Source organism: Ambystoma mexicanum, chromosome 1p, assembly GCF_040938575.1.
Source record: "Ambystoma mexicanum isolate Mex_15411 chromosome 1p, UKY_AmexF1_1, whole genome shotgun sequence".
Taxonomy (NCBI): Eukaryota; Metazoa; Chordata; class Amphibia; order Caudata; family Ambystomatidae; genus Ambystoma; species Ambystoma mexicanum.
Genome location: NC_090921.1, coordinates 161,040,883 through 161,059,498, shown reverse-complemented (window position 1 = coordinate 161,059,498; position 18,616 = coordinate 161,040,883). Strand labels below are relative to the sequence as shown.

Below are 18,616 nucleotides of genomic sequence, written 5' to 3'. Positions count from 1 at the left end.
TGGTCAGCTCATTTAGGAGGCCGATTAATTTTTCTTCAAAGGAAGGCATGACTCTAGGCGGTCTGTAAAGGGCAAGAATGGTCAAGGAGATCGTGTGGTTTATTTTGAATTTGATCACTAGACACTCAGTCATCTGGAGACTCACAGGTCGTCAGATGGCAGTTATATTGCAGGAAATAGCGACCCACCCTTTTCCCCCTTGATGGTCACTCCAGAACAAGTTATAATTAGTTGATGTGGCCATGGTGGACTCATTGACCCAGAGTGGGTGGACACATTGAGCCAGGAGTCTAATGATCAGGAAGTTCCAGTGCTGCGTAAGATAAGTCCCCAATTTTCGGCCTTGTGAAGCAAAAGGGATCAGGTGCCGAGAAGGGAAAACCAGCTGTAATAAGTCGGCTGGTGATTAAGTGAGCAACAAAAGACTGCTGTATTACACGTATTTAGTGGGCAACAGGCAGGTGGAGTATTCACCCTCCTCTGGACACTGCATATTTGCGTGTTATCCTGGGTACAGATCATAAAACACAAATACAGATACATTTAGCAATACCCGTCTGTCCTGCAGAGTGGTCACCAGAGCTCATCTGACGCTAACCGGCGACAACCGCCCATTTCAAACACGCTGGCGCTAATAGGCTACCGACATGTTGAAGAGGGCTGGGGATGCCGGTAAATGTAGTTTCAAAGAACTACAGCATACGTCTGCAGCTCGTAGCTGGGAGCCAAGCTGCAGGCGAGTTCATTGATATGGATCTGCAGGAAACGCAGAGAGTACACTGAGGATACAGTGGAAGGCATGACTTGAGAGAAAGGCGAATCCAGACAGCTAGTACAACTAGGAGTAGTTCTTACTGTTTGGCAAAAGGAGGAATAGTAATTAGGTACTAAATAGCAGTCTGGTTCCTTTAGTTAAAGGCGTGAAGAACGGTCCCAAAGGGTTGAAGGTGGTAAAGCAAATGGATAGATCGAGATGGAACGCAGGTAAGAAAAGTAAAGTTGATCCAATATGCCGGTTGTCAGGCACCCCAAATTTGCAATTCTTTTTTTCTTCAATTTCTGGTTCATGGTACCAGAAAGAGTTCCTGCTGTACTTTGGGAGATTATTCATTTAGTGAGCTGCTCAATTACTCTCCATTTCAAGCAGGTGTCCTTCCTTGTTTGAATTGCATACTTTTTTACTTTAATCCCAGCTAGGGTCAGAAGCAGAGTTGAAGGAGATCGCAATCGAATGAAGTGAAAGGGAACCAATTAATAACATCAAGCGGGAAAATGGAATATGAGAACAGACTTCTCGGTCCTTGTGGCAGTGTAGAAACCCTTGCACATTTTTTAAATGTTTGTCCCCTGTATACAGGCCTGCATAGATTACATATTGCAAGTATACGCTGAAGTTTTGGTTTAAATTTCAGAAAACATGTTGTCACCATTAGCTCTTAGACATGCCTGCCATTTACCACATGCATGGAAACGGCAGAAATTGTCTTAACACTCATTCGTACGCATGTATTGCAGTACCTCTGTCTTGGGTGGTCCTGTAATGTTATGGTGGTACGTTTTTGTTATTTGGAATTATTACTCAGGGTTTTTATTTAGGACTATACACTGCTGCAGTTTTATGGATTGTTTTATACAAAACCCGAAATAAATAGACGGAACTGAAAAGATTAAATGGTGGACAGTTCAAGGACAAGTAGAGAGGCGTGCCGTGGAATATTGTTGAACAAAAGGCAGCAGACAAAGAGTCCAACAGTGATGTGCCTAGGAAGACAACCTCAGTCAAAGCGAGACGTGAGGAGAGATGCTAGGGAAGAGTGTGATAGATCCGGGGCAATTGGCTGGAGGAAAGGATCCCTGGCAGTGGGGGACATTGCAAGAACATGGGTCAAGCATTAGGGCAGCGGCCCGTCATCCAGTGGCAACCAGAGCACTACCCAACCAAGCAACAGGACCATGCCAATAACTTGCAGTTGACTTTGGTGGCAACGCACCCAGTTACTTTGGCCCAAATTGTACATTTATTAATTAAACCAGTGTGAAGCAATTTCACTATTCTTCTGGCCCCTTGACCAATTGAGAGTTTTTCTTGCAATATTTATTGAACATTTGTACGGCACCTATACAGCAGAAAGTGTTTCACAGCACCACAAGACAAAAGGTGGGGGGTGGGGGGGTCCATTGGAGGAAACAAGAATAATGGTACTACATGGCCTTGTGACATTCGGATCGTGCAAGTGAAGTACCAAGAAGTGCAGGGGGAGGGAGCCGGCCAGGAAATGGGGGAGAGTGAAGGGGAAAGTGCTGGGCAAGAGCTAAGGGGTGCTGGGGCAGGGGGAAGAGCTGGGCAGCCATGGAAGACTAATCTGGTAAGGGAGCCCAAGGGCAAGTGCTGGTGAGAAGGGGGAAGACTGGACAGAAGATGGCCTTGAGGAGCTTCTGGAACTAAGGAGACCCAGCTAAAGACGGAGAGGGTGCCATTCCAGAGGGTGGCTCCTGCCGAAGAGAGATCTACCCCCCCCCCACCCTCTGCTTGGACAAACATTTGATCTGCAGAGAGTTGGAGGTAGATGACCAAAGAACTCTAGCAGGGAGGTATTTAGGTTGAGAGTTGAATGTAGAGAGGCCCCAGAAAGCCTTGCGGGTGTTGCAAAGTGTCTTGAATTTTATCCTTACAACCACAGTGGAGAGACGTGGTCCCTAGGCTCAAGGCCAAGGATAAGTCTCACAGTCCTATTCCAGACTAGTTGAAGAGGGCAGAGTGAGGGGAGAGGCATATTAAGGAAGAGGCTGTAGCAATAATCAAGCCTTGAGAGAACTAGAGCTCTGGAGATGTGGAGTTTCTGGGGCAAGATGAGGAAAGGGAGAATGCCTCTGAGAAAGCGAAGCCGATAGTGAGCCTTGTTGGCAAGGTCAGCGATATGAGGCGAGAAGGGGGGAGAGAGACAAGTCCAAGATGACACCCACATTTTTTTGCCTCACACTAATGGAATGGGAGGCAGCCGAAGGAGGGAAGCCAGTGTAGACAGAAAGGAGGGAGCAGGATCGAGGGAACAGGGTCCCAATGAGATCAGTCTTACTGGCATTAAGGCAGAGACTAGCAGCACACCATGCCTGAACATCAGCCAGTCGGGAATGAGAGAGGAAGAGGACGGAAGCTTCAAGGACAGCTGTGTTGTCAGCATAACAATGAAAATGAGGACAGAAGGTGATCAAGTGGGCAAGGTAGATGTTGAAAAGCCATTGCGAGAGGATAGATTCCCCAAGGGACGCCACAGGTCGAGAGTGAGGTAGAGGAGAGAAAAGGGACCATTTGTACTTGTGAGGGCCGATTTGAGAGGAAAGAGGTTAACCAATCCAGTGCCTTGATCTGTGATGCCGATGGCACCACAAAGCCCGTTTATGAGGCTGCAATGATTGACTATTTCAAAGGTAGAGTACAGATCAAGGAGAATAAGGGCAGAAGGGGAGTTGGAGTCCAGATTTGTGAGCAGGACATAATGTGTTCAGAAGAGCAGTTTCTGTGCATCTGGCTGCTCTAAAGTCAGACTGGTGGTCATGAAGGCAGCCTACAGATTCAGTGTGATGAATTAGTTGCGAGTTGACCAACTTCTCCAGGAGTTTGCCCAAGAAGGGGGTAGTGGAGTTAGGGCAGTAGTAAACCAGACAGGAAGCACTCACAGACGGCTTATGGAGGGGGGTGTACAAGGGAGAGATTGAGGGCTAAAGGGAAGGAACCCATGGCAAAGGAGTGGGTACAAAACTCAGCCAAGGTGGGGGCAAGAGAGGCAATATTGTCCTTGATACCTAGAGGAGCAGGGAAGCACCTGTTTTGAGGAGTTTCATAGAGCAGACTGTCCTGGTGATCTCATCCGGTGCTGTGGAAAATGCGGAGAGAGGGGGGGGGGGGGGGGGGCGGGTGTTCTGCATGCAGGGGCAGCATTGATGGGATAAAAGGACAGGCTATCCCGAGTCTTACTGGTAAAAGGGGTGGCCAATGTTGTGCAGAGGGCCTGGGAAGAGTGGAAGCAGAGACTGCAGTAAGATCGCCAAGTTCCTTGCAGATTTTGAATGTTCAGCCATGTTTGTGGCTCTAGAGATGCAGGATTGGATATGGGTCCATTTCTTGGAGCAGATAGAGTCTGTACTGCCTTTGGAGCAGACGATGGCCACATTTGTCAGAGGGTGTGCTAAAAGCCAGTCACTTCCATTCTGCAACGTTGCACTTGCATTTCAAACGAGGCTAAGTCAGAACCATAACAATAATTGCACTTGGAAGCCAGCTTCATGCTGATACTTATGGCCGGGGCAAGGATATCAAGGGTTTTTGAGATGGAGGCGAAGGTTAGCAAGAGGTGAGTCAGTGTGAGGGTGAATAGTGGGGGGGGCGGGTAGGGGGTCAAGGAGGCAAAGGCAGCTTGCTGCCTTGGTCGAATGACAGAAGGAGACTAGCAGTGCAGGCAGAGGCTTAGCCAGGTGGCACAGGAGCTCATGATGGGACGATAGAAGACAATGGTGAGGAGAGGAGTAATGAGAGGGTTAGATAAGGAGAGATCAGCTGAGAGGAGTGCATCCAGGGTGTGCCCAGCTGAGTGGGTTAGACCAGAGAGAAGGATGGTGAGAGTCGCAGAAGTTGCAAAAGAGTAGAGGGGCCACATCAGGAGAATCCAGGTGGATATCGACATCTGCAAGGAGGAGACACTTAGAGAAAGAGGTCAGGAGAGAAGTGGTGTTATGGAGAATTCTCATAAACATGCAAATTCCCTTCACCTTAGAGACCCCCACCAACTTTGCTGGATTTTGAGGACTTGATTTTTTTTACCTGGAGAGAGTGTGAGCCCCCCCCCCACCCAACACACTTGTATATTGTGTGTTTTACTCTTGGTGTTCTTTGATTGTGGAGTTTTAGACAACTCCATAGGCATCGTCTTCTTGTGTCACACAGCACACTCAGTGCAGTGACACACGAAAGCTTTTCAGGCTTTCACAAGGTTTAAATTCCTTCTCTGGGATAAAATATATGTTTCCCAGAGAATGTAAAGTGAAATTGACTTTTAGTCTTTCCAAATGCCTAGACCCAGCACACCCTATCTTACAATAGAGTGCTTGAGGAGTTACCTAGTATCCCGCGCCTAGAAATTCATGTAGCAGTCAAATGCTACCCTTTCCTCTCGAAATGGTAGGTGGCAGTGGTTTTACAAAGAACTACCATGATTTTTCCCAACCGTGAACACCAGTAGTGTTAAAATCGCGGGAGCCATGTTTTCAAGATGGCGTCTGAGCCGCCATTGTTTAAATGGGTCCCAGTCTTCTTTTTTGCCATTTCTTTTTGGAAAGGTCCTTCTGGAGTTGGTCTCTGCGCGCCAAACCAGGTTTGGTCCCTATGTTCCTATGCCTTTGGCAGGCTTCAGTACTGAAGACGGTCTCTGGCGCCCGAGTGTCTGGGGTGGACAGGAAGTGAGGGAGGTGCCCGAAACTCCCTGTGCTTAGTCTCCTAGGAGACCCAAAGGCACTTGGCTGGCTGACTGTCTGGCAAGGACAGCCACCCTGCTGAGTGAGTGGCAGCTAGGCTGGAATAAATGGGACAAAACTGTTTAAAAGGAGAATCTCTTGGCTTGGAAAGCAGAGTCCACCACTGGAACGAAAGAACCAAAGACGAGCTGGAAGAGGATGGCTGCTGCTGGTTAGCCCAGTGAAGCCCTGCTGCAGGTCTGAAACAGCAAGTTCATCTCGACAGAGAAGCCCTTCAAGGACGACTTCTCCCTTTCAGGTAGTGGGACCAATCAACTGGTAAGCCACCTGGATACCATTCTCGGAGCTGGTTGTGTTTTCCTCAGAGTGCTGCTGGAAACTGAATATCCAGGAAGAAGGACACTAGTGTGTGCTTGACGACAGCTGCCAGAATCGAAGATTTGCCTTTGCCAGCTTTTTGACCAGTCGCAGTGCAGTGCTCGAGTCCAGACATCCTCCCTCTTGTCAACATGACCGAGGCTCAGGAACAGCGAGATCTGCAGGAACAGACATCTTCAGCTGCTTCTTTTTCTTCATTGCAGGGTACTGTGAAAATCCGACCGAGAGAACTTACCTCTCACTGCGAAAGTGCTTGAAACTTTGGCAACTTGCAGGCCTAGTCAGCTTGTGACCCAACATAAGAATCTCTCTTTTAATAACTACTTCTGAGAACTTTGGCAAATACTTTTCCGTTTAACTTCCAGAACTGCTTTATCCTATACAAGACTTTAGCCCATTGACTTTGGCCTAAACTATTGCATTGAATCAACTCCTCTGGGGAACTCACTATTTGCACTGTTTAAGAGTAACTGTAATATGTGTTTTATTAACCTATGCCTTTTTGCTCCTTCACAGTAGCTTAAATGCCTCAGAACCGGATATTGTGGAGTACTGAAGTATATTTGTGGGATATAGATTTCCTCATTCTAGTTATTGTTTTATAACTGCCTGTGAAATAAATGTTTTATCAAGAAACCTTGAGTATAAGTCTATTTGAATATTTGTAAGTATAGGCCTCTGTTTAACATCCTTACAGCTCACATTCCCTCTTGCGATAAGCCTGGCTGCTCAGCAACACTACCACAAAAATGTGTAGTACAGACTTAATCCAATGGTTGGTTTTGCTTACACCTGTAGTCCTAGTTGTGTGTAATGGTCCCAAAGGGCACTGCATACAAACCTTGCCCAAAAGGAGGCAGATCATCCCAGGAGGCTTGTAGATTGTAGCGAGAGGGAAGGAGAGACGCAAAGCTTGCAGTCGAGACATTTCTATGCTTGCAGTCATCCCCCTGCCACCCACACATTTCATTTGTAATGATTTTGTCTGTTTCTGGCGTATGGCACCATGAAGAGGCTTTAATACTCGGGAAGGTTATGCGTACCGTTGTGTCGTGGTCTGCTCCATTTCATGCAGGCAGCTTCCCTTATGGACGTGCATACAGCTGTAATTTACACTGTTATGCCTCAAATATACAGTTGTGGCCTATTCTGCATGATTTGCTGTGCCCCCTCTTCATGTTATGTTCTCTTCCACTGCTACTCCATTTTCTTCCATTACAGTTAGACACTCGCAGGAAGGAGTAATGTGTATTAATGATGTTCAATTCGGATGCATTTCCGCCACTTCTTTTTACACATGTGCCTGCTCAATATTTGTCCTATAAATTCTAAATGACTTAGTACAATCAAGCGTCTTTCACCCAAGTCAAATTTCTTTTTTCTTTCACATTCCTGTCATTTATATACAGAAAAGTTGTTGGGCACTACGTCTGAAACTTCTGTTGCGCTTCACTCCATTGTGAATTGCGCTGGTTTTTAAATAGGTAGATATCTACACAAAGTTTTTAAAACCCAAATGTGGTTTTGTAAATATTTAGACAAGTGGTGATAAGTAGTTAGCCGACACGTGTGTCGACCTCAACGGTCCTTTTTAAGGCGGTTTAGCCGTGCGCTGCTGCGGTGTACGCTTCCCTTCAGTCATTCTTCCCCTTTCATTATACTTCACTTTGTGCACATACCTCAGGTTGCCACCACTCTCCTTACACATGCCAGTATCTAGATGTTCCATTTGTACGCTTACCATATTGCGCCAGAGAAATGTACTGCCATTACCCAATCACAATGCCACCTATGATTAGAGAGCAGAGAGAAACTGGATGTCAACTGTAAATGGTTTCCTAGTGGGAGGAGGCAAAAGAAAAACCACAACTATAATGAAGTTATCAGAAGCCAATTGACTATCAGTTTGCGTGCTTACAGGCACCATACCACGAAGTGGCGAAAGTCATGCTCGAATGGGGCAGTGCTAGCAAATACTCTACATCGATCATATAACAATATCAAATACGAGAGGAGTGTTTCTATGCGTTGCCTTATGGATCATAGCGTATCTGCCAGACGGGTTCCGATCTCCCCATTCTACTTTACCATCAACGCATTCCCTTTACAACCCTATGCAGTTCTGCTTTACCTCGCTATGGTAGGTCTCATCTGTCCTTGTGCCTCTTGTGTTGGGTCACCACTATGGCTCTACAACTCAGACTCCCAGTAGAGAAACAGAAGGCAGACAGTGTTCCACAATAATAATACATTAGTTACTAAAGCACTGGTTCCTTTTCAAGCCTAGCTCCCCTACAAAAAGGGCCTACATCACAAAACAGTAGGATGCCCAAGCCTTGACCTACCTATAAGAACAACTCAATACTTCCAGAGGTCCGCACAGCATCATGCGCCACAACACCTACAAGCTGAAATTAAAGAATGCGAAAACAAGACACCTTACTATACTGGCACCCGGAACAGTGTAAACGTTAGCATCAGCTCTCCCCCATCACTCCTGCACTTTGGGAAGGAATTTAAAACTCTGCTCTTTTATAATTAAAAAATATATAGATCCTGGTCAGCTCGTGGAAGCTGAATCCTAAAGTTGCTCCTACAACACAGAGCCTTCCAACTCTTTGAACTGTCCCACCTCGGGTACACCACTTGTATTTTCTGGGCACATTTGTGATTCATAATTCGAATAAAGTGCGACACATGAATGTCCAAACAATCCTCAGATCACACTCGGTCCCTCTGAGAATGTAGCCATCACACAGGCATAGCTTCCAGCTATATTGGAATAAAATTGCCTTGTTTGGCCAATGGTTCTTTGGGAAGGGGTTGTGTGGAAAAGGTTATACAGAATAACGTGAACATGATGTTTTGGTTACATCTTTGCCCCTCTAGGCACAGGTTTATGCTTTATGAATTAAAGCACAACTGTCACCCAATACACACACACCTTGACGTTGACGCCAAGCACCAAGGCTATAGCAAGGAGGATTAAAGAGTCCACTCGTTTTCTCCTGAGGCAGTGGGGAATCTAGTGCCAATCATCTACCCAATGGAAGGAGATTCCATGTTTGGACTCACACAAACGAAGGATTCAGAGTACACCCCAGTTATGTGCCAAGCAACTGTGAGCACCTGCTTGTCCACCGAAAAAAATAATCTGAAATAAAATGTGGGGCTAGCACCAAGATAGATTTGCTTATCAAGTAAATAGGATTGTTTGGACGAATGGCAGCCAGCATAGTTTACACGTTGGGCTGGCGACCATGATGCATAGTAAAAAAGGAATTCACCCGCTGAAATCTACTTTTCAGAAAACTGCAATGCTCTTGACCCATCACTAGATGACAGAATATGCATAGCATGAGAGTCTTACTTTTTTAACCCTTCTCAGTGCCATAAATTAGCAACACAAAAAACAACCTTCTGTTAATGTCAACATTCAATAAATATATCAGGGACAAACCTAGCTTTGTCGCCCGAGGAGCTTCTCACCATTTTTACAAAAGAAGCCATTTCATAGACCCGGCTCTTCCGTTTTACCAGAAGTTGCTCTTGGTTCACCGTCAACATGCTCCCACAATGTCTTCAGATGCAGAAAGAACTGCCTACATAATTTGGATGTTTCGATGCCCCTTCAGTTTTTTCTGTAAGGATAGATCAAAGATTTCCTTAATCCAATAGGGCAGGTGCTGCACAGGGCTGGTTTGCATCTTGCATTTATTATTATTCCTCATCTTACTGCATACACAACTGAACGTCAGTCAAGAGTTATACTTTCATTAGGTTGTATAAGCAGAGTTTGGCCCTTCACTACTTAATCACAATTTTAAGGCGTTGCAAATTTAGGATTCTGACGCCATTTTTTGTTTTGCTTAAGGAGGAAAGCTGGGGGAATTGTACAAGTATAGAGGATTGGGGCTTTCCAGTTGGATTATAGGGAGGTACCACCCTCCAATGACGTACAGGCCTTTCTTTCCAATATGTCCAGCGCACAGGATATAAGCCTATATGGAGTCTGGGTGCCAAAGAAAGCATTTAAGGCAAGTTTCACTTGGTTATACTTCTAAGTTGAGGCAGTGTGCTCGCTCCCTTTTATCCATTCCTCCCCCGTAGCCACATCGGCTGGTACAGATCTTCCTGCAAGAATGTAGAAGCCACATGACAAATAAGAGCGGCGCTAGAGCCTTGTACACCCAAACAATTGAAAGGAAGAGAAAAGGAAAATCTAGGGTCTTGCAATTCAAAGTCATTTGCTTTTTGTTCTGCGACAACCAGCATCACAATTCACCCTCTGTTCTTAGCCTGCCAGTAGCATTAACTGGTCATTAACTTGAACCACACCTCTGTGCGGCATTAACCAGTCAGAGGCCCTGCGTGGGAATTTCTGGTTTATTTATGTCTTTGTACAATGCCAGCGAGAGATGATGTAAAATTTACAATGTGCTTTGTTACCACGTCTGTCGCTGCGTTTCCCACCAAATCACAGACTTCTCAAAGAACTTCTTCTGAGCCATTCCTGCCCCACCAAAAGAAAAAAAACTTAACGAAAGCATGAATTTGGGAACTGTCCCATGTTCCACCAATCTACCCCCCGCCCCCCAAAGAACACAGACAAGTACAGAACAAACATGTAAGAGGTTTAAGAGCAAACAGCCAAAGCCAGAGCAAATTACTCAGATTTTGCACACAAAAAAAAAAAAGGCAGCTGCCCCAACACAATAACCAGTCATGGAGAATGGGAACCCGCCCCCTGACCCCCCCCTCAAATAACAATGCTGTGTATCTCCCAAAACCCTCTACCTCTAGAGAGGACAGGTGGCGAGAAGCAAAAACCCCAAAAAAAGAAAATCCAACATCTCCACCCACCCTCCCCAACTCCCAACCCTCCATTGCATGTGAAAGTGCAGTTCCGTTTGGGTCAAGAGCATCCGAGGCGCCTTCACATCCCATAGACGCTCTCGTCACTGTAGGCTATGTACAGAAAGAAGTCCTCCTCGTGGTGCTCCTGTCAAGGAAAGGACAGAGTTATTATGCTGTAAAAAATCTCTTGTGCTCCCAAACAAGTTTAGCAGTCTCTCACGCCACCTTCAGAAATCTAGGTCTCCATTCTGTAATGCATAGCCTACATTATATTTTTCACATCAGAAGCTGCAGTGCTGCAGTTTAAATAAATAGGATTTTTACTTAGACTGCTGCTGGGGTGGCCGCAGCACAGCTGCTACGGAGAAGGCTTTCCCTTCAAACACCTCTGTTCAAGTTTAAAATCAAGTAAGGTGTGCAAAATGGGGGTGGGAGGGACGCAAAGGAGATTTGGCTTCCCAGGACTTTGAGGTACAGATGGCCGGCGGGGTTGGGCATCCTCCACTCTCAGGTCTCCTCCCGAAAGACAAACAGGAGGCAACAAGCATAGCAGTAAAGGCACTACCAGCACACAACTTATACCATCATGACCCCACAATAGGATGTGGCTCATGATCAGATTATCCTTGAAACATTAAAGGAATGACTCGGGTGAAGGAGAAAGACTCGGCAAGGCAAAAGGGGCAAGGCAGTTTCTGCCAGTTATGAACAGGGTGGGGCTCAAAATAGGGGGAAAAGATGAGGAAATATCAGGGGGAATAGCATAGATAAGGGAACTTAAGCATAATTTTAAGAAATACAATTTCACCTTGAAACATTTTCAGGCTTACATGTTCAAACATAAATGCAAAGAAATACAATTTTACACACAAACGGCTATGCTTAAATGATAAATCTTTGAAACACTGAACTATTTGTTCAAACTAAAAAGGGAGGGGAGGAGCCGGAGAACAGCAGAGAGCAGTTGGATTTGTCCCTGGAGGCATATGACCGCCAGTCAAGCTCTCCATCCCCTGCAACAAAAGGCCTCTTTCCAAAAGATCAAGTTTCTCAAACGTGGTCTCTTTAACAGCATAGGCCCCTCTTCAAAGTGTAACAGACATATGCCCCCACGGAATGATGCGGTTTGCTGCCACCTGCTGTCAAGGATATGCAATATGAGAATTGCTGCCTGTTCCTACAGACTGAATGCAGTGGCCTCACTTGAGCAGACTGAGCAAGCAGAGGTGAGGCAGCAGGTCATTGCTGTCCCAAAGGCTCTTTTCCAGAATGTGCAAGCTCTTTGGGCTAATGTCAGTGCTCCTGGTCGTCCCACCCTTTTCCGTTTTGCTCAGAAACGTATGTTTAAGAGTGAAAACGAAACGCATGACTCGTGGGAGATGGCAGAGGGAGAGTCATTGCGAGAAGAGGAGTCGCATGGCCATGCCTCAATTTCACTTGATTCTCAGACGTCACCTTCATCCTCGCAACCTGCCCCAAGCGTCTCATATTCAGGGCTGGAAGTGGGGATTGAGAGTGGGTTACTAGCAAACTAACATCACTGGTTCATAGTTACTGTTTTATTTTGCAACCCTTTGCTCATCTGCATTATTTAGCTTTATAGACCTGCAGCGAGGGCCGTACTGGCCGTCATGGGCCCCGAAGACAGAGTTAAAGGTCCTCGCTACGCTTAAGCCTTTAATGGAGGCATGAGCGACCAGAATGCCTGGTACGGGCCTAGCTGCAGGTCTATAAAGCTATTATAACACCCTTCACATTTAATTAAATTAGGACAAATGACACATAAATGCTATAGAAATTAAGTATTTATTGGGAAAAGGGTTGGAGTAGAAAGTACAAAGTGCTTCCCCACTGGTGCTTTCCTGGTTGTAGATCTTTTTTTATGTGGGTGTGGGAGGTAATTAGCAGTGGGTGGGTGGAGTTTTTAATTCGGGTAAATGCAGGTGCAAGTTTTTTTCCTCATGTATTTTTTTTAATATGGCACAAGTAGTTACAAAGGAGTTAAAAACAAATGTTCAATGCTGCTTTTTAACAACATTTAGCATGTGGGTATTGCTTTTCTTCACAGCCATCTTCTACTAGTAGACTGGTAGTCTTCATGACGATCAGTCTGGCTTCAGAGCTGCCAGAAGCACGGAAACTGCTCTCCTGAACATCCGTGAGGACCTGCTCTCGAACCTTGACTCTAACATTCCATGTGTTCTCATTTTGCTTGATCCCTCTTCTGCCTTTGATACTGTCAACCATACCATCCTGCTCAACCGTCTCCGTGATAACCTCGGTATCACTGGTCAGGCTCTGGCGTGGCTGACCTCTTTCCTCTCAAATCGACCCTCCCAGGTCCAACTGGGGTCTTTCCTCTCTGACATCTTCTCTACCTGTGGTGTCCCCCAGGGATCTAACCTCTCTCCCTGGCTGTTCAACCAGTATCTGGCACTTCTCGCCCACCACATCGCCGCTCTCTGCCCCTACTTTCAGTGCTATGCGGATGATACCCAACTCATTTTCAGGCTACCCTCGGCCTCCTCTTCTCCTTCCCTCATCTCTGACTGTCTTTCTGCTATCCAGGAATGGTGTGCCGCCAACGGCCTCTGCCTTAATGCCAGTAAGACTGAGATTCTACTCATCGGCACTCCCACTCCCTCCTTCCCTGCTGCTCTCTGGCCGGCCTCTCTGGGCCCTCTTCCTACTCCTACCTGCAAGGCAAAAAACCTTGGGGTCATCTTCGACTCCACACTCTCCTTCTCTCCTCACATATCCGACGTATCTAAGAAGTCACACTACCAGCTACACCTCCTCAGAGGTATCCTTCCTTTCCTCTCCTTCCCCCAGAACTCACTGTCTCTAGAGCACTGGTTCTCTCCAAGCTGGACTACTGTAACAGCCTCTATCTTAATCTGCCCGCCTCTACTCTCCGCCCTTTGCAACTCATCCAGAACAGGACTGCAAGACTTGTCCTTGGCCTCAAGCCCAGGGACCGTATCTCTCCAGGACTGAAATCACTACACTGGCTCCCAGTGACTGCGAGGATCAAGTTCAAAACCCTCTGCATTGTCCACAAGGCCGTCTGGGGCCTTGGGCCAAAATACCTTCAATTCTCTCTGCCTAAATATCTTCCTTCTCGAGCTCTTCGCTCATCCGCCTCCAACTCCCTCAGGGTCAGCCGCTTCTCCAAACAACGAGTTGGGGGCAGATCTCTTTCCACTGCAGGGGCCTCCCTCTGGAACAGCCTTCCTACCTCCCTGAAACTTGAGGAGAACCACCTCCGGTTCCGGAAGCATCTCAAAACCTTCCTCTTTGCCTCCGCTTTCTCTCCCCCTCTCCCCTGCTAATACTACTGAAACTGCACTGAATCTGCAACTGGGCCATTCACCGTTCTCGGCCCAGCCACTCTCCCCTGCACTACGGGACTGTGTCTGTATCCATACAGCCCCCCTTCCCAGCACTTGTCTGCACTTACCTCGCACTTGCCACCAGCTGGCCCTTGTTATTTATCCTGTATGCTGTATGCTTATAACCCTGTACTGCACTTTCCCCTCTCCCTTTCCCCCCATGCACTTTTCCCTTCCCCTCTACCCTTGCACTATCTGAATGACACCTGGCCTAGTAAGATCGTTGTCTGTCTCCCCTTGTCCCCCCCCCCCTGCCTCGTTGCGCCTTGAAACACTTGTGTATAGGCGCGTTACAAATGCCTTATCATATCATATCATACTTTTTGATGTATTTGCAGCGTTGTGGTGCAGAAGAAAGTTTATTCTATTCTTTCTGAGAGGAGGCAGGGGCCACGTTATGCTGGGTTGCAGAGCAGGTAGCGCATGATTTACGAGGCGTTCAATCTGTTCTAAATGGCATTTCTGCAGTATAAAGTTATGTGGGGACATTGGTACGAGTGAAAATGAAAGTACATAGGAAGTTTACTTCCTTGTGGGAGCGGGGCCAATCCAGGCACGCTTCGACAGCAACACAGCGCACAGAACTTAAGTGTTTCAGTTCTGTGTGCCGTGTAATGCAGGGAGTGTTTTTTTGTGGGCACCGGTGGCAGCAAAAGTAAGCGCCCTCGATTAATTTACGGGCTATATCCAGTCTGCCATCTGGGGGCTATACCTGTTCGTATAGCCCACAGATTGACTAATCGGGTTAGTGCAAACACCACTACGGTGCTGCATATGCACTGTCTTTTAAGACTGGAAAGAAGACTGTTCACAATAGGTCTTTGGGAGCTTTATACAGGGCCGGTGGGGGTGAAACTTCAACACTCTTGATCGGACTACTGCCAGGAGCATCATGTAGCTGAAGGTGCTTCTATCTCTAGGAGCCAATCTGAGCTGCTAAGCCAATCAGCCAGGTTTCATGAGCTAGGCAAGCGGTTACAAGTCAACCACAAGACATTAGAACGAAACTCTGGTCTGCCGTCCCCGACACTAGACAGACTCAATGAAGCATTAAGAGTACAACAAGGACCACTTTGTGCTGAAACTACACAGTGCCCGCCTTCCGCATCTCACTTGCTCAATTCTCCTAGGCACTGAAATGATTTGATAAAGCTACTCACCAAGTATGGGGGGAGCCCACTTAACCATACCATGACCCATGCCTTAACCCACCTGGTATAACTGCCCCATGGTGGCACTGGTAGGAGGGATGACATTGTTTACGAAGAAGAAAAGTGCGTCTTCAGCTCGCAGATGGATACGCTTCCGGATTAAGAAGTAGAACTGTCCGACTGCAAGAAAGAAGACTGTTGAGAAAAAGGAAAGCACGACAAAGCACCACGATGAACAGTAATCAAACAAAAGCCAAATTGAGACCCTGATGCATGGTGATAACCACAAGGCAGAAGTGCCAAAAACAGGAAGGAACATATCTGCCTCTAGAACGTGTACATATCAATCTTAATAGGGCCATCGCACAATATATCCACAGGGCCACAACAATTGCATTGTTTTGCTGGCGTAGGAAATAGTCGCCAGCGTGACAGTTGAGGCCATCAATTGCATGTTAAACTCCAGCCTTTAAACTACCCTCCCCCTCCTTCCATTCGCTTATCTTGCCTCCCTTTAACTGATGCAGCGTGTGGTACTGTAGCCAGCTCAGTTTAGCCAGCTCAGTTTAAACCCATTGGCTTCTGTAGGGACTTCACACTTGTAGCTGGGCCTGTATAACTTCTAATGCAGCTGACTATGCAGCGCTTGCCTTCATATTCCATACCAAAGCAAGCGCAAATGAACACTGACGGTCTACTGAGGCATTCCTAGAATGGCTGGCTCATTAATAACCAGAGGTGCACCTGTTACGAAAATACGAGTGATGAATCTTCCTGACCCGTCAACCCTGGAACTTTTTGCTTGTACTTGGTAATTATTTTACCTTGTCCCTGGGTGAGTGGGAATCTCGGCTTACCCCCCCACCCACACTCCCCCTCACCTCACTTTTTTTTTTACTCATGTGTGACTATGTCTCGCCTTAGTGTATGGTTGAAGTTCTAGTTTCCAACAACTTTCTTATTTACCTGGTAACATTTTGTTACAATTCTGAGTTTACATGAATGACTGATGGCAGTGGTTTTACCTTCATGACTTTTCTCGCAGGCTGTTAATTCGGCCTCAGTAAATGTACAAAAGGACCACCATTTAGCTAAAATGGTGGGATCCTTTTTTCACCATTTCGTGTGTACTTGCTGTTTGAGGGTCCCCCCCCCCCCAACCCCCCTGCCATTCTAGGCGAGAAAGACCTCTGTGCAAGTTTTGTCTTTGGCAGGAATCCTTTGGATTACACGCCCATTCTCCATAGTGTCTGCAAAGGTAAGAAGCCTGGGAGGAGTACAAAACTGCACAGCCCTTTGTTTTTCTCCTTGCCTGAAAGGAACCAACTCCCAGGGCCACCCTTTGCTGTAAAATGCAGGGAGAGCATGCTGGAGTTGTGCTGTAGTTCCTGTTAAATACTCCAAACCTGAAGCTACTGACAGGGTGACTACTGGAGCAGAAACCAAGAGGAAGGCAATTTCCAGCGACCAGAGTGCCTACCGGGTAACCAGAACCTGCTATTACCTTTTCTTCTAAACAACCTGGGGATGCCGAAAAGGACAACCCCGTCCCAGTCTGGTGAGACCTACTAGATTCAAGCAGACCTGCATTTTGAGCCATCCATTGGCGTGTTACAACCTTGCCGGGCTGCAATAACCAAACAACTTGGGACCTCTAGACATTACGCGGTGCAGAGTCTTCTCAATTACGAATTGTGCTGAAACCTTGGTGGCATCTTTCTGGGCCCCCAAAGACTTCATTTGAGGTCTTGAAGCACCTCAGCAGAGTGCTGGACCAGATTAGCGATGAGAAGCAGACCAGCGATATTCAGGTCTTCTGCCGGCTCCAGAAAATGGCACCAAAACCACAGAACCGCATACAGCCACGAATACCCCGTTGCCTGGAGTCTTCCCCATTGAACTCTGCTGCAAATTCTCTTCTAGTGTCCTGTCTTCAGTCTTCATGACAAGGCATTCATCGACCAGGTTTTTGGCTGCAGATCTTGAAGTCGTCCAGCTGCAAATTATTCTTCTATGCTGAGCTACTGTGTTGGCTGCGGTATTACTTACAAAAGGCTTAAGGTGATTCCTGTGAAGCTTTGAGGACGATTTGGAGCACTCATCCATTTCACCCAGGCCCACCCCATGCTGGAATCCTTCCAGAGTGTCTTCTCTGAAGACTCTGGCACCCTTTTGCAAAACTAAAGTAAAATACTTGTTTTGAACAGCTTTTTACAGGAACTTTGACCTTTGCTACATCTGTGCCCATCCTGCCCTGTCTGCTGGCCACTAGATAACTAGTTACCCCCTCTTGCCACTGAGGCATCAAGAATAAGGACTGACAAAAAGTTGGTTTGGTAACTGTGCCTCTGAAATACGAGTTACAAAGGTTCTTACTAGCCTTTGCGTTTTGACATTCCGAAAAGGTTATTTTACTCACCTGCGAATTGGTTCCACCACTTCACAAAAGTAATGCCTGATTATTTCAGAATAGAAGTGTATAAGTTAACTGGGGCTGGCTTCCCCTGGCCTGCTGTATAACCTGCCTAGAATATGGCTGCCTTTGGTTTTACTCAACTTGAATAGCTGTGTGCAATTCTTAAAAATCAGTGTATACGGTGGTTTTACTAACCTGATCTGCCGTATGCCATCCTAAAATAAGTGAGAGTTATTGCTTACCTCAATCTGTGTTCCACTAATCTGAAATTAGTTATTACAAGATTAGCTCTTACTCACCAGGTATAACTGAGGGTTATCCAGAATGTAGTTTTAGGTTTACACTGTTGAATGAAGTGGTGTTCCACTATTCAGAAAGGTATCCTTCTAACAGACTTAGTTTACTAAGTGATTTCTCAGCTGAGTGTCATTGCATGACTGACAGGGTCTACTACCTTTACATTACTGAAAGTAATCTAAAATAACTTGTGTTTTTACTCACCCCGAGTAGGTGCTTTATATTCTAAATGTGTATGATTAGGTCCAACTTGCCAAGAAATACTGTTCGTTATTCGGAACAAGGGCTATGCTTTGGTCTGTGTACTTTAAGCATTGTGTTGCGTTTTTATATTGGTTTGTATGACTGACAAAATACTTACTCATCAAGATTACCTTGGCCTATTTATAATAACCTATTTTATTAAATAATACTTCTGGGTGTTTGTGTTTCTTTTGAACCATTTGTTTGCCACAGGTTCCCGGTACCTTTCTACAGCACTCTCTGCCTCCTACGATCACCCTTTCTGCTCTGTTTACACTACCAAATACTCAGGTGGTCAAGCCTTAAACTAAGAACAGAGTTTTGTACTGTTTCAGTTGTATGGTTCGTGAAGCCCTTAGGACAGTTCTAAATTCCAACTAACACCTATACAAGATCGTTTCACACATCACCCA

The 18,616-nt window shown here is 46.3% G+C and overlaps 1 protein-coding gene across 1 annotated transcript in view; it reads right to left on the bottom strand.

Moving 5' to 3' along the window:
- Window positions 1–10,219: 10,219 nt before the first annotated feature.
- GABARAP (GABA type A receptor-associated protein) overlaps window positions 10,220–18,616 on the bottom strand; it is a 58,142-nt gene continuing 49,745 nt past the window's right edge. Inside the window, exons 3-4 of the mRNA XM_069645842.1 lie at window positions 15,309–15,427; window positions 10,220–10,849 (exon numbers count right to left, since the gene is read on the bottom strand). Of these exons, the coding sequence (XP_069501943.1) occupies window positions 10,784–10,849; window positions 15,309–15,427 (185 nt within the window). The 3' untranslated portion in view covers window positions 10,220–10,783. The remainder of the gene's footprint in view (window positions 10,850–15,308; window positions 15,428–18,616) is intronic.